Raw genomic sequence first — 14,234 nt, 5'->3', positions numbered from 1 at the left:
TTTTTGCACTGGAATGACTGATGGCCCGCCTAGTGACAGGCACAACATCCATACAAAGAAACTGAAGCGTCTGTGCGCCATAAGAAGCTGCCATCTCAGCTTCTCAGTCATCTGTCAACTAGGAGATAAGCACGAAGGAGGACTACTTAGCACAATCATTCTTACTGGTGTCGTGAGGCTGCAGTCGTGCCAAATATACGATCATTCTATGGACGGACTAGCTCGCTTACTGGGGCACGATCTCGCAAAATCTTTAACGAAACGACGAAGGCTCAGACTGTTTGACATCGAGTTGGCATAGCGACATCCTGTTGGTGCTCTGATAACATTTCGACGGTGAAATAATGTGACCTTTACGAAAGTGAAACGGAGTGGTTTCATGAGAGCTCTTCGAAAAACAGCAACACCATCAGTTTAAACCAAATGGATATTTGGCATGGTCTGATAAATTAAACGCCTGTGGTGCTAGTTATCCCACTGCTGTGTGTATAGGTTTCCGTTGGCTGTTGTCGGATATTTATTCTAACTTAGAGACAAGTAGGAATTGCTTTAGCCGTCGTGGCTAACTGCGTGGATGACTGCCAACACTCAGCGAAGCTATACATGAATGTTGTGATGCACTCTGTATCGAGGATTTGCCGATTTTAGGCCGTGCATGTTGCATATCGTTTAGTTTCATACGTAGTGTAACGACATGTTTATTTGGATGTTTTAGTGACTGGAGCGAATGATTTAGACTATAAAAATGTGTATTGACAACTATGCAAATAAGGACACTATCCCATAGATGACATCACCTCTTTGGAAAGATTCCAATCATTATTGTGGAAGTAATCATCTTCGATAGCAGTTTAATTCAGGGATAGCCTCTTACATGGGGAGCGACCAGCTAACATTACCGTACACCAACAAACCTGGATTTATTCTGTCTGCGAATGCGACCATTGGGATTAATTTCATTTTCAACGCACAATGTTATACAGTCTATGAATTTTCGGCAGATCCGTGCGAACGAGGACTGGATGACTTCTGAAAGAATTTGTTATGGACGCATCTTATAGAGTTTACCAGACAAAGCACCAAATTTAACTGCAAATTATATGCCGACGTTGTAGAGAGCACAAAGATTTTCCCTGTTTTCATTGGATAGTAATGGATCAACGCTGGCACAACTGTTTGACTTGCTTTTCTTTGAAGCAATGGAGTACCTCGGATTTTCTTCAGAAAAAGAAAACATTTGCATGAATGTGCAGCAGTTTCTTTTCTAACGTAGTAGTATATCTTGCTAGAAGTGTACTTAACAAATCTGATGTTGTGGTGTATTTTGTTTTCACGTCTCATGGAATGTTCAAACATAGGTGCATTGCTCGCTAGGAACTGAAAATATTTTGTGAACTAGGAAAAAGAATCCATCACATAAGGACAGCTGTAGATGTTAAGAGAATCGTGTCTTGTCATCACGTTAGGACATCTACATCTTTGAAACAGCCATCTAGTTTACAGGATATCAAATGTGTACGACATATATTTAGGACATTCCCGGGGGACATCCAGCTAAAACAATCGATCGATGTTGTAGATGGGAAGTCACTCTGTAAAACATTAATTTCCGCTTTGATCGTTACAAGTAGCGAACAGTGTGAGCACAATAATTTAGTTACATGAACAACGTTAAAGACAAGCGCGAAACAACGTTGAAGGATTGTGATATGTGGTATGCCTGTCGGTAGCATAAACGCCAAAACGTCAATTGGATTATGAAATAAATTCGGATATGGCTTATTCATTCGCGTTGGATACACTTTGTATGACAGATGAGAATTGCAACATAAAACGATAAACATAAATAATTAATTGGATTACAGTACAGTTTTCTGGCAAATAGTTCACTACAAACAGGAATTCAAGTGTTTGATATTGCGTGATGTTCATGATATTGTGGCTGCGGTTTTCATGTACTTTACGTGGCTGCATGGAGTATATTTAAATGGATTATTCAAGTTTTGATGTCGTATTAGAAAGTTTGATGCTGATAACATCCTATGAATTTGGTGTTGTGATATAAGATAGTAGTTTTCTTTATGCACGTTCAGATTTAATGACTGAAATGGTTCACACTACTATGCAAGTCAAAGGATGTGATATACTATTATTTAACTTTTAGTAGTCTTTAGTAATCATTTTCTGGACCTTTTTTAAAACTTAGATACATTTCCAATATGGTGCTACAAATTGTGCCTTTAGAAATTAATTACTTTTTGATTTCATCACATTATGTTTGGTAGTTACGTCCAATGTTCAGGGTGTAAGGATCATGATACAAGCAACAGTCATCAGAAATTACACAGGCAATACACTCGAGAAACCTTGGCGGAATGCCACTGTATTACAAGTAACAGAAGTTCATCAAATAATACAGAAGACAATTGGAATCGGAGACACAGGACACGGCTTGAGGGTGACGAAGGATTTTATTCTGAATCGGATAGATCAGGAAAGTACAGTGATAGTTTAGGTCAGGACAGTGGGAGTGACAATATTGGATACAGTCACGGTAGTCAGCGGGATACCTCAGGATATAACCAGGATAGTAGGAGGGATACATCAGGAGGATATAGTCAGGATACCAGAAAGAATATCTCGGAATATAACCAGGGTAGTAGGAGGGATACAGCAGGATATAGTCAAGATAGTAGGAAGTATACCTCAGGTTATACTCAGGGTAGGAGAGGGGATACATTGCGATATACTCAGGATAGTAGGAGGGGTACCTCGCGATTTAGTCAGGATAAAAGGAGGGATAGTACCTTGGGATATAATCAGGATAGTAGAAAGAATACCGTAGGAACTAGTGAGAATAGTTGGCCAGATCAGTCTAAAAATAGTCATCGTAGGTCAAGACAAGATCAGTCTATTCAGGATAGTATTAGAGATCAAACTAGTTACAGTCAGGATAGTACTAACTATAGGAAGGACCAACAGAATCATAGAGACGATAGGAGGAGAGATGAAATAGGTCATAGTCAGGAGAGGAGGAGGATCCAATCTGAATATAGAACCAACTATAGGCCAGACCAATCAGGCTACAGCCGGAGTAGTAGAAGAGGCAATCTAAGAACAAGTCACAGTCTCTCGCTCAAGGACAGCACAGATCCAATTATGTTTTATTCGAATGAAGGACCAGGGGGTCCGGGCGGGATGGTGCAAAAAATATACAGGTCACAGGGAACGGAGCAGTCTGGGACTCAAAGTCAAAAGCCGAGACAGGCTGAGCAAGGGCAGAGAGGCGCAGTGGAGACGTCCAGTCTTTCTCGGGATCAAAGGGGTGCAGTAAGCGAAAAGGGTGGAAACAGCTCAAGAACTGCACAAAGAGAGTTGTCGGACCAATCTCGAAATACCCCAACCCAAGGCCAAGGCAATGTAGGAGATCGGTATAGGGCCTACAGGCCAGAGGCTGGTCCAAGGGCCGGTGTTGACCAGTCTGGAACGTATAGTCCCTCCACTGGGCAGAGGAATATCAATCCACCAAGTAGCGACACGTTGAGGCAGCCTTTAGGCTATGGACCAGATCAGAGTAGGGTTGCAGATCGACAACCACCTTTAACAAGGGGCTTTAGTGATACTTCAGGATATAGTAGTTCGGGTCAGGTAGGCGTGGTTGGCCAAAACCCAAGCTATGGGCAAATGCCTGACCAGCTAAGGGGTCAGAGTTCAATTGGTGGATCAATGTCCGGATATAGGGGTGTAAAACAGCAGCAGTCTAAAAACTATGCTTCTGTCACTGCGCAGGGCCAGCGGACTGAAGTTTGTCATTCTGGTAGTTATAATCAAGGTAACAAAACTGAAATGAACTATTCTGGAGGATTTGGAACGTTGATGAATCAGAAAGGAGTCACAGATCAGCCCAGTAATTATCAAGAGCAGTCTGGTGCCCATAACTCAAATCCTGGTCTTGGGAATGTGCCTGGCAGGCCAGCACAGTGTAGCTCTGGTACAATTACTGGTCAGTACAGCTCGATCCCAGGCCAGAGGAATGATCTTCCGCTGAGTGGTCCTATGGGAATTAGCCAAGCTGGATATGGTTCTATGTCAGGACCGAGCAATGCAACAGGACAGCCTGGTAGTCGTAGTTCCGTTCCAAGGCAGGGGAGTATGAAAGATATGTCTGGGACCTTTGGGAGCCAAGGCCAAGGAAGTATGGAAAATCAGTCAGGCCAAGGAGCTATGTCAGGCCAGAGAAATGCATCGGATAGTTATGGCTATAATCAACAGAGAATGGACCAATACGGGATTAGTAGTAAAGTCAGCCAGAATCGTACGATAGATGACACATACATACTTGGTCAAGATCAGGAACGAGGGGGTATACTAAAAATAAATAGTAATACTGGGAGTCATAATCAAAATCAACGCCAAATGAGCGCAGCAGATGATTTTATGGGGAGAAACCAAAGAGCTGTACCACTGCAAAGGAGCTTGTCTGAGCAGTCCGCCAGTTACAATCAGAGATATGATGTCGATAGAAGCGGAAGATTTAGTCCTCAGCCAAATCATAAGAGTGGATCCGAAGTAGTTGGTAGCTACAGTCCGAGAGGAAGGGCAGATGGACGTTTCAGCCCGATGACAGGGCAGAGGGGGTCATCAGAGGATAGATATAGTAACAGGTCTGGTCAGAGGGATTTGAGTGAACAAGGTGGTTATAGTCCTTCGGTTGGTCGTAGATTTAACATTGAACCGTCGGACAGTTACAGCCCACGGACTGGTCGAAGGGAGATTACTGATCAGTCCGGGGGTTATAGTCCTAGAGGAGAGCGAAGAGATGTCACTGAACCGGACTATCATAGTCAGAGGACAAGTCGTAGAGATATGATCGGCCAATCCGGAGTTTATAACCCGAGGACGGGTCGTAGGGACCTAAGCGAACCACCAAGAGGGTATGGTTCCAGGTCGCGTTATGACGAATTAGTAGAGGAATCGTTGAGGTACAGTCCAGAACCAATTGATCAGTCTGGAAGAGGGCGAGGAAACCGAGCTGATTTAGGTCACAGGGGGACTCGGGACAGCAGCGTCTCGAGGGTGGAAAATGTTACTGATGAGTCTAGGGAAAGACCGAATCCACACGCTATTCGATTTGGAAGTAACACCGAGTTATTTACTTTGGCTAAGGCTGGTCGCTCAGGCAGGCTCAGCAATCGTTGCGAGTCTCCAAATATTAATCATGGTAGACATCAGTATGAAGACACTGCTGCGAATTTCAGAGATGACACTTACGTCAGCCAAAATAAGAGACATGGGACAAGAAGCTCACGTGATCAGCATGAAGGTACCAACCGTAACTCCAGTGGATACGGGACGACCCTCGCCTACTCTGAGAAGTCACATTTTAAGTCATTGTCTCTGGATCAAGGCGGTGACTATGGTATGTCCCACTCGCATTTCCAAGCTGATATAGTCCGCCCAGAAAGCATGTACGATAAGAGGCCGCCTTACTATAGGTCAAATTCGGAATCAGCCGCAGAGTGTTCTGCATTTAGAAGAGTGGAGAGGTCCAGTCATCGCAAGGCCGGTCATAGATCACTGACTGCATCACCGATTACAGGAATAGAAGAAAGTCGCATCACACCAAATATTGAGCACGCTGCTGTGTTAGGTCTAGTAAAACCGAAGTCGAGTTATGGAGACACAAGTTTACAGGCAAATTTAGAGCGTTTTGATTCAACAGCGACGGAGCGTCCAAGCAGGTCGAATTTGAGAAGGAGCAGAACCACATCTGAGAGCTCAGAGTATGGTACTTCGCAAAGGACAAGTCTAAATAGGAGGCAGGCATCTGCTGAGAGCTATGGCAATGAAACTTATGGAGTTGTAGGAGTTAGCCAGAGCAGCAGACCTCAAAGTTCTGGGAGACAGTTACCTTCCCTTCCTAGTGGGTCCCAGCAGATACGACCAGGGCATTCGATTTTAGATCCTGGCAGGATCCAAAGTTTGATGGATGGATGTTTCGGGAATAACCAAATGATGAAGCCCGATCGTGTACCTACGCCAACGCCTTATCTAGAAGAAAACCGAAACTTAGGCATTGAGCCTGCAAAATCAGCATCAGCTGGACGAAGATCGAGGCCACATTCCATGGTAGAAGAACCAATGACTCCGACTAGCCACCCAGTCGTCCAGAGACCAGGTTCAGTTCCACCAGAGCTGTTGGGTGCTATGAAAAAACTTAGCAGTGAGTCAACAGTGTTGAGAGAGGGAAGGATGCCTCCGTCTTTACTGGATGATTCTCCCCGTCCAGTTATATGTACAGGGTCTTCAAAAACAACAGCAAAACATCTGTCATCAGGCGGCCAACACTATGGAACGGGGACAAGAACTACTACGCCGGGCAACAGATCAATTAGGCCCAGTGCAGAAACATTCACTACGCAATCATCTGATTATAACAGGATGCAAACTCATATCTTAGGAAACGAAGCGCCAGGTTTCACCTTTGGATTTGGGAATCAGTCAAACGCTGGCATTCAGTCTCATGTTGGAGGAATGACTTCGCAGCAAACTGGCTTAACGGAGATGACGATTGCGCCGTTTGTAATCGACAACACTCAGCAAGCTGGAAGTAACAAACATATTCATGGCCCAACACGTTCCAAATTAGGCGGAACACTGGAAGGGTATCCGAGAGGTTCAGATACTACTATGAGTATGCAAAATCAGGCTTTAGGAACTCAAGGGACTAGACCAAACCAAGCGACCACGTCGTACCCATCCAGTACACTCGTGCAAACTCAGTTTCAATCACAATCTCGCCCAGGAGTAGTTGGAGGAAATGAACAAATAATTCAAAGGGTTTACGACTCCCAAAACAGCAAGCTATCGCAGAAGACAGGTGGACCTTTAACCGTCGTCGAAAACACAATGAAATTCAATACCAAAGGTTCTACAACTGGGATTCAAGGAAACCCTATATATCCCCTTCAGACGGTCCACAATGAGATGCCTCCGCAACTCGGGGGCCATATATCGACCAGTGGAATACGGCCGGGTTCTCACTCACTGAAAGTCAATACTGCTGTTTGCGGATCATCTCCTGGGCGCCAGTCGCCCAGGCCAGGATCTGGGAGAGTTCTGCCTAATATACCCGGGACAGCCTCTCCACGACCAACAAGAGCTACTTCCGATATCAGATCGCAGGTCAATATGATTTATGGCCAAGAAGCACATAACATTGGAAGCACAACAATGAAAAATCGATCAAATATAAATACTATGCAATCTGCAGGTTATCTGGCTCATCAGTTTGATCACGGCAAAGGTGTAGCTGCATCAGCTCATGCCCGTCAGCCACAAGCATATGGGGACCCCAAAGGGAGTTCCATAACTACGTCTGGGCCCCAGGGGTATGCTAGCCCTGGCCTCCCTCTAACACACTCGTCAGAGGCAAAAGGTGAAACGGGGTATAGTCGCCTTACGTCATCTCATCAGCATCGCGAGGGCCCGATGGGGTACAACAGTAATGCTACCATAGCCTCATTGACAACATGTATGGAGAATGCCATCCATCGAACCGGGATAGGGGGTACGACATCCCAACCGCCTGGAGGCCAGTCGGGTTTTCAGTACGCCACACCTGGAACGATGCTCAATACTACTGATTCTGATGTGAACAATATATCAGGAAACGATGATCGAAATAATGGAAATATTTCGAGTATGCAGAAGAGTAAAGTCACTATCACTCAAAGTACAACCACAACGACGTCATATACAACTGGGACCTCGAGTAGTCATGAAACTACTAAGATGACGTCAATTGAAACTCAGACTGTTGATAACGAGATGAGAGATGAAACTATTGTGTCTTGCCCGCTGACACAGCAAAAAAGTGAAAGTAGATGTCATGCTTCTTCAGCGGGCAGTATCACACAAAAAAAGGCGGCTGTAACTTGTGGAAAAAAGACAGGAGAGCAAGAGGAACTCGCTATCGACTCATGGTCGAGGACAACTAAATGCAGACCAAGGGGTAGGACTTCATCCCAAACTCCACAGACAGGACCAGCTTATTCTGGAAACACAGTGATAGTTACCTCTGATCAGCATCAGGGAACAATTTCTGAGGCTGCTTCTGCAAACTCATCTCCACCCAGTAAAGGTACAGGTCAAGTTACACAGAGGATAGAAACTATGTCAGGCTCTGTTACCCTTAAGCAAAGGAAGGACTCGTACCATGGTATTGGGTGTATTGACGACATGGACATCTCTAAAACGACTCACATCGAACCAGCACCTTTGTATAAAAGTCTGGGAAACTATGCGGAATCGATTGCCAAATCGATTAACTATCTGATAGAAACTAATGATACTACATCTGAACCAACCAGCCATGGATCAGTAGCCAAGAACTCGCTTTACACCAGTTCCAGTAGCAGTTACACCACTGCAAAATCTGGTGACACTACAAGGATTTGCTCTGTTAAACCGGATTGCAAGCTGACTTACATGCATTCCAGTTATGGAACCAATAGTTCCAATGATGCAGGGCTTGCCTATACCAGCAAGGAAACTTCGATGAATCCAAGCTATGCTACTCCGGATCCTTTTGACGATACCAATAATGGTATCATGGACAACAGAAACGTCAGAAATGCGATTCGTCTCACAAGTGTAACATCAGTCAACACTTTCACCGTCACCAAGGCCACACCAGTTCGTGCGCAGGCACTGAGTGCAGCCAAAGCATTGAGTTTTGACAGTGGTTACGGTGAACCTGACGCGATTCCCTCGCCGAGGACCTTGCCCGAAAAGGCAGTGAGCTTGGACTCGGAGTCAGGAGACAAAGGAACAGCATCAAGCCCTACAAAAAGGACGTGTACACCGGTAAAGATCTATCACATGAATACATTTGATATGGACGCTAGCCAGAAAGTTTCGTTTGAGAGAAGTGAAGCGTTTGATCCCAAGCTGAATGACAGAAGTACCAATACTAAAAAAAAAATTGAAAGCAGTAAGCGGACAGATTCCAGTGCTGCCGGGATAACTCTGTCCGAGCAGGTCTTTGGACAGGTTGTCGCCGGTATCAACACTCCAGCTATGCAAGCCGGAGTTTATCCACAAGAGCCAACGTATGGCAACACTGGTAGCACGTCATATACATCAGAGCAGACAGCAGCTCAGGGAGTTAGTGTCTGTCCGTCAAATCCAGATTACATTTGCAGGCAGTATGGAGACAATACTACTACGCTATCACAACTCGGCACTAATAACTTAAACAAAACTGAGGTATCTGACTCAAATTCCGGACAATCTAGCTTGGTCAACATCAATACCTCGACGACAAGAGCAACTACATCAGGAGCGCATCCAACAAACAGAGCTGTCGGACAGACTTCGAAAGCCTACACCTCAGTGCCTCAAACTAGATCTAGTAGATTAACAAAAACAACCCAAAGCAAATCTGTCCAAATTCAAGGTCAAGGTCAGAGTCACACTCCAGTCACAACGTCCGAGAATTCACCCTGGAACCCATTTGACGTCTCTTCCTTCAGCTATCCTGAACCGGATAAAAGTTGGAAGGTAGGCCTGTGTGATCAGATGTAAGCTGCTAACTTCACCACTTGCGTCACTATGACCACATTAACTGGATTTGCCCACCAATAACATTAGAATATTTTCGCACAACCGCGCCACCACATCCAAACACTTTAAGTTTTCATGCCAAGAGCGCTTTAAAAGTGTCTAAATGTTTCTTGTCTGTATCCGAATGAATATATCAAAGAATTTGGTGACACAATATTGTAAACATTAGAAAGCATCTTCGACAACCACTGTGAACTTTTGGGTTAGGTTTTCGGAATTGAAACAATGGAGCTATGACAAAATACCTCTTGTAGCATTTTGTAATCAAACTCTTCAATTTCATTGGTGTGTTTTCGAATTCTTGATACGCCAGAATGAAACCTCATTGTTTGCGTTATGAATTGGCACATGAGCCTGAAATGCTATCTTCATGAAACGATACTGGCGTCGCGTGCGTTATTGATGCGCGATTTCTGAGTTCTTTATCAATTGAAAAATTATGATAATTGCATTTTCATTACAATTTGTATAATTTCTTGCCGTCTATTAATATGTCGCTTGGCTTCTTGCAGTTTTGCTATTAAAGTTTAAACTTTGTTACATTCTATCTGGGTGTTGTCTTTGTCTTTCTTTCAAAGAATAAGCAATATCCACAATAGCATTTCAGGCTATTGTGGATAGACATTGCCTATCACGCCCAAGGCCTATGTACCTGAAGGGCAACTCGCTGTAGAAATAAGAAAATAAGGGGGTGTGCATGATACTCGCGTGAAACGCCAGTGTCGATGAAGGCCTTGTTCACATTTTTTAGATAAACTTAACCTTGTGGTTGAGCTCTATTATGATGAAATGAAATGAACGGCGACTGATTGAATCTGACTTCCGAATCCCCACCCACGATATGTCTTCTTAGGCCGCAATTTAATTTCACCGATAACGTAGCTTCACTACTAGAAGCGCTGATGGAAAAAAGGCGAGACGCCTAGGAAAAGCAGAACAACTTCTTTGAATCAAATACGATCCAAGTAGATCGTTTTCATCACATTTCTCACGCCACAACAGGAATAGGAAATAATATTCCCAACAAATAATTTCTCAATCGACGAAACACTCTTTAGCCTGCGTTAAGAGCAACAGAAATATATATGTCTCGCAGAACTGCCCATCACGTCCAGTTCATAAATAAGGGGATACGTTCCGGCCTGTTTAGGTCTTATAACACCCCTGGGACGGTGGTGGTCTAGACGGCATACTAAATCGGCAAGGAGCAATGGCTCAGGAAATGAAAAGGAATGGCAAGTGTATATGTTGTGCTTGATTACTGGCTCGAAACAAGTACTTGGCCAGTTTCAAAACTCATTATCTGTAAATAAGTCATCGATGGCAACCACTAATGTCCTGTTCATATCAGCTTTAGCATCAGAAGGACGAATATCATTTGAAGTATCGTTATTATTTCCCCAAAGAAATAGGAAAATCCCCTTAATTGAAAGGGCAAAATGTGTCCTTGGGAACAGACTTATCACCCGAAGCTGGATGAAAGAAATGATACACGCTCAGAATTAAGGTTTTTTGACGCACGCTTTGAGGTTCCTCGGCGAACTGAAAGGTTCTTCGGAATCTCAAAAACCTTCAGGGGTTTTATCATTTTAACGAGAAAAAAGCCACGAAAAAACAAGAGCGCTCTTAGAAATAAAGATTTTTGAATTCTTTTAAACTTTTTAAGCATTTTAAACATTTTTTCTCTTTGACAGCCGCCCAGTCGTTTCGATGAAGGCCGAGGTTCTGTCGTTGGGGCCTACTTAGCCAGCGGGGCGGATGGAAGGTAGGCAAGACATGAGAAGCCTGTAGTCGGCATTATAAAGCAACATAACAACATTCTCACCACACTTACGCTTTTGAATTATTTGGTGGGCCCTTGTACATCGATACAGCAAAACCCTCAGTGTAAACGAATTTTCGTCGGCAGCTCTTGAATGAACAGCATTAATTATTTCTACGGGTCGTCATCGAACTTTCCCTCATTCGGACTGCCACATGTAAAAGGCATGGGATGGTTAAACTTGGTGAGGCAAAATGGTTTAGCGAACCTTAATGGATCAATGATATTATTCCAGACCGAGGAGTGTGTGTTCCTCGTTACCTGAAGAGGAAAGTTTGGCCATTTGTGACCCAGCCATGGCCATCCAGCGGCGACCGTACCGACAGAGAAGCATCGACAAGGACAGCCTACCAGAGGACTTTGGTGAGTTTTGTGGTTTTTGACGATTGCCCTCAGTCCCTACCAGTGCACTTCCCCCAACAATAACAGTGTGGTGTGGCAACTTTGGCTCGTTGATATGATTCTCGAGGCAATCCATGGCTCCATGTAGAAATTTCCGATACAGAACTTAGCATACAATACATGGATACACTAGTTGTTGATCGAAATAGTGTATGGGTTCGATGCAAGCTCTCCGAGTTCCACGAAACACTCAAAAACAGGATCAATACATGTCAGGATAAAGTGTAGGACCGTGGTGAATGTGCATGCATTTCACTGGCGCAAACACTTATGAGCCCATATGAAAGATACTGGAACGCTTATACATGGAAACACCTGAGCCAAAATGATCTGTTCGTCAAAGGACCCGTTTCACATAAGAATCGGCCGCATGGTGAAGAGCAGATCCAAAACAGTTTATGGACACTCTTAAAAATAAAGGTTTTTGATCTTTTGAAAAGCCCTATTGGGCTTCTTTTTTAAACTATGGGATGGTACCTCTCAGCCGAGATTCAAAGATTCAGATGGGATGCAAAGTGCTCCATACCGATCCATGCACGCCGTATAGCGAGATACTAAGTACTCTGTAGGTTATATGTACAAATGTATATGCAGTATCGGACATTATCCCTGCAGCACTCTAACAGCTACCAATCCATTTTTCTCTATCAATTATTCAAATTCTTCGGTCATTATTTAAATGCTTTAACAAAATTGGCCATGGTTGTGTCTTTCGGCGACAAAATACAAGCATAGACGTTTTTTAAATATGTTACAAGTATTCTGTCGTTTACAAGTTGCACGTTACTTACATGACATGTAAGTGCACATCGTCAGGCTGTTTTTGGACAGCCCAGAGACGGTTCGACAGTATGTGTCACACCCTAACGATATGAGTTTCTTCTCTAGGTGTACTCATGTCAGTTTCCTCCGTGTTTGGTAAGCCTGTCGTAGAGTACTAACATTTATCGACTTTTGTAAGCGTAAGAAATATCTACTAACTCTATTCGCTGTTCTGTCATCTTATAATTCACAAGGTCTATCGGCCCTGAATTATCAAGACTAAGACATTTCATGACTTTTGGTTGCCATAACTACTACTGTACGTGATTTTTAAAAAAGGATTGCCATTATTTGATCATTCATTTGATAGACAGCGAGTGTTTTCATTTAAATATAGACGCTTGTTACATGTACTAGTGTTATGCTCTTAGATGATTTTTCTTGTGAAGATAGAATTAGGCTTGTTATGATTCATCCAGTGCGTCTATTAAGTGATTATAACTAGACTGGTTTGGCATTGACAGTGGGTGGGCGACACCAAGTTGTCCGATGTTCCTGATACATCCTTGCACCGATAGAGCTTTAATTGTATCGGAATGTTTTAGAAAAGTTCTTAAAACGGTGAAACTTGGGTATTGAGATTAGCGCCATGTGGTTGATATTCTGATAAAGCCGCTAAGATACATGTAGGAATCTGGCTTTGGTTCACAAGTCGCGTGCGAAACGAAGGACGAAGATAATTTTCCTTTCTTGACACCAGTGTCTCTACGTTTGTTTATTGTCTTCAAGTGATTACGTAACAACTCGGTTACTGGTAAAGAGGCGCCCGTCTTATGACAACTCCTGACACGACGCTGTTATATATTTGCAGATAGTGGCCATTCGACCCTGCGGGACCTGAATGAGTTTGATTCCGAGTTTGAAGCACAAAGTTTTGATGGTGATCGCCATTCCTACAGATACATGGAGACGGAAACGGAGACAGAGGTGAATTGATGCCTTTTACCGTCTTTTTTCAAATGACTTGACGCATCAACAGAAGAGAGTTCAGGGGTCATTATCAGCACATTTTGTGATTGCCATGAGGTTGTTATCTTCCTTCTTTTACTTAAGTTTCATAACTTGATCACATTTACTTTGTCTTTTATCTGCGATTTCTTCTTGCCCAAACCTTATATACTCTATAGTTTAACATCTGTGTATAGATTAGGGTACTATAGGTACATGTATAGATGAGGTGTTCACTTGCTTTGCTCATGGTGAAGGTGGCTTACTTACTAAACACCGTATTTACCACCAGTCTAATCGCCAGGCCCCAGACTCCCATGACGAGATGGACACTGAGGTGGAACTCGACTTATATCGGAGTAGGAGGTCAAGGTCGGGGTCAAGGTCACCCAGTCACAGCCGTCCTCATTCCGTCGCTAGCAGCAGAGGAAGTAGTATGAAATCGGTCAAGGTCAGAAATGCCAGGCGTCAGCTACCAGCAATTCCAAAGGTTTGTATGATGCCATGGCGTTTCCTCCGACATGAGCCGTGGGTTCATCTATGCCCGGCGAGCAAGGGCAATCAGAACGAGGTCATCATATCAAAACGTTGGCTTAAGGCTCATGATTATCAA

The 14,234-nt window shown here is 43.7% G+C and overlaps 1 protein-coding gene across 7 annotated transcripts in view; it reads left to right on the top strand.

Moving 5' to 3' along the window:
• LOC135492823 (ras and EF-hand domain-containing protein homolog) overlaps positions 1–14,234 on the top strand; it is a 39,805-nt gene that overhangs the window by 18,191 nt on the left and 7,380 nt on the right. For 4 of the 7 annotated variants that reach the window (XM_064779477.1, XM_064779476.1, XM_064779471.1 and 1 more), the window contains 5 exons: positions 11,322–11,392; positions 11,685–11,812; positions 12,740–12,769; positions 13,485–13,600; positions 13,914–14,111. In XM_064779477.1, the coding sequence (XP_064635547.1) occupies positions 11,322–11,392; positions 11,685–11,812; positions 12,740–12,769; positions 13,485–13,600; positions 13,914–14,111 (543 nt within the window). The remainder of the gene's footprint in view (positions 1–11,321; positions 11,393–11,684; positions 11,813–12,739; positions 12,770–13,484; positions 13,601–13,913; positions 14,112–14,234) is intronic. The other 3 variants (XM_064779472.1, XM_064779473.1, XM_064779474.1) reach the window with 3 other exon arrangements.

This window comes from Lineus longissimus, chromosome 8, assembly GCF_910592395.1.
Source record: "Lineus longissimus chromosome 8, tnLinLong1.2, whole genome shotgun sequence".
Taxonomy (NCBI): domain Eukaryota; kingdom Metazoa; phylum Nemertea; class Pilidiophora; order Heteronemertea; family Lineidae; genus Lineus; species Lineus longissimus.
Note: the sequence above shows the minus strand (reverse complement) of the source record. Positions and strands in the feature narration are given on the sequence as shown.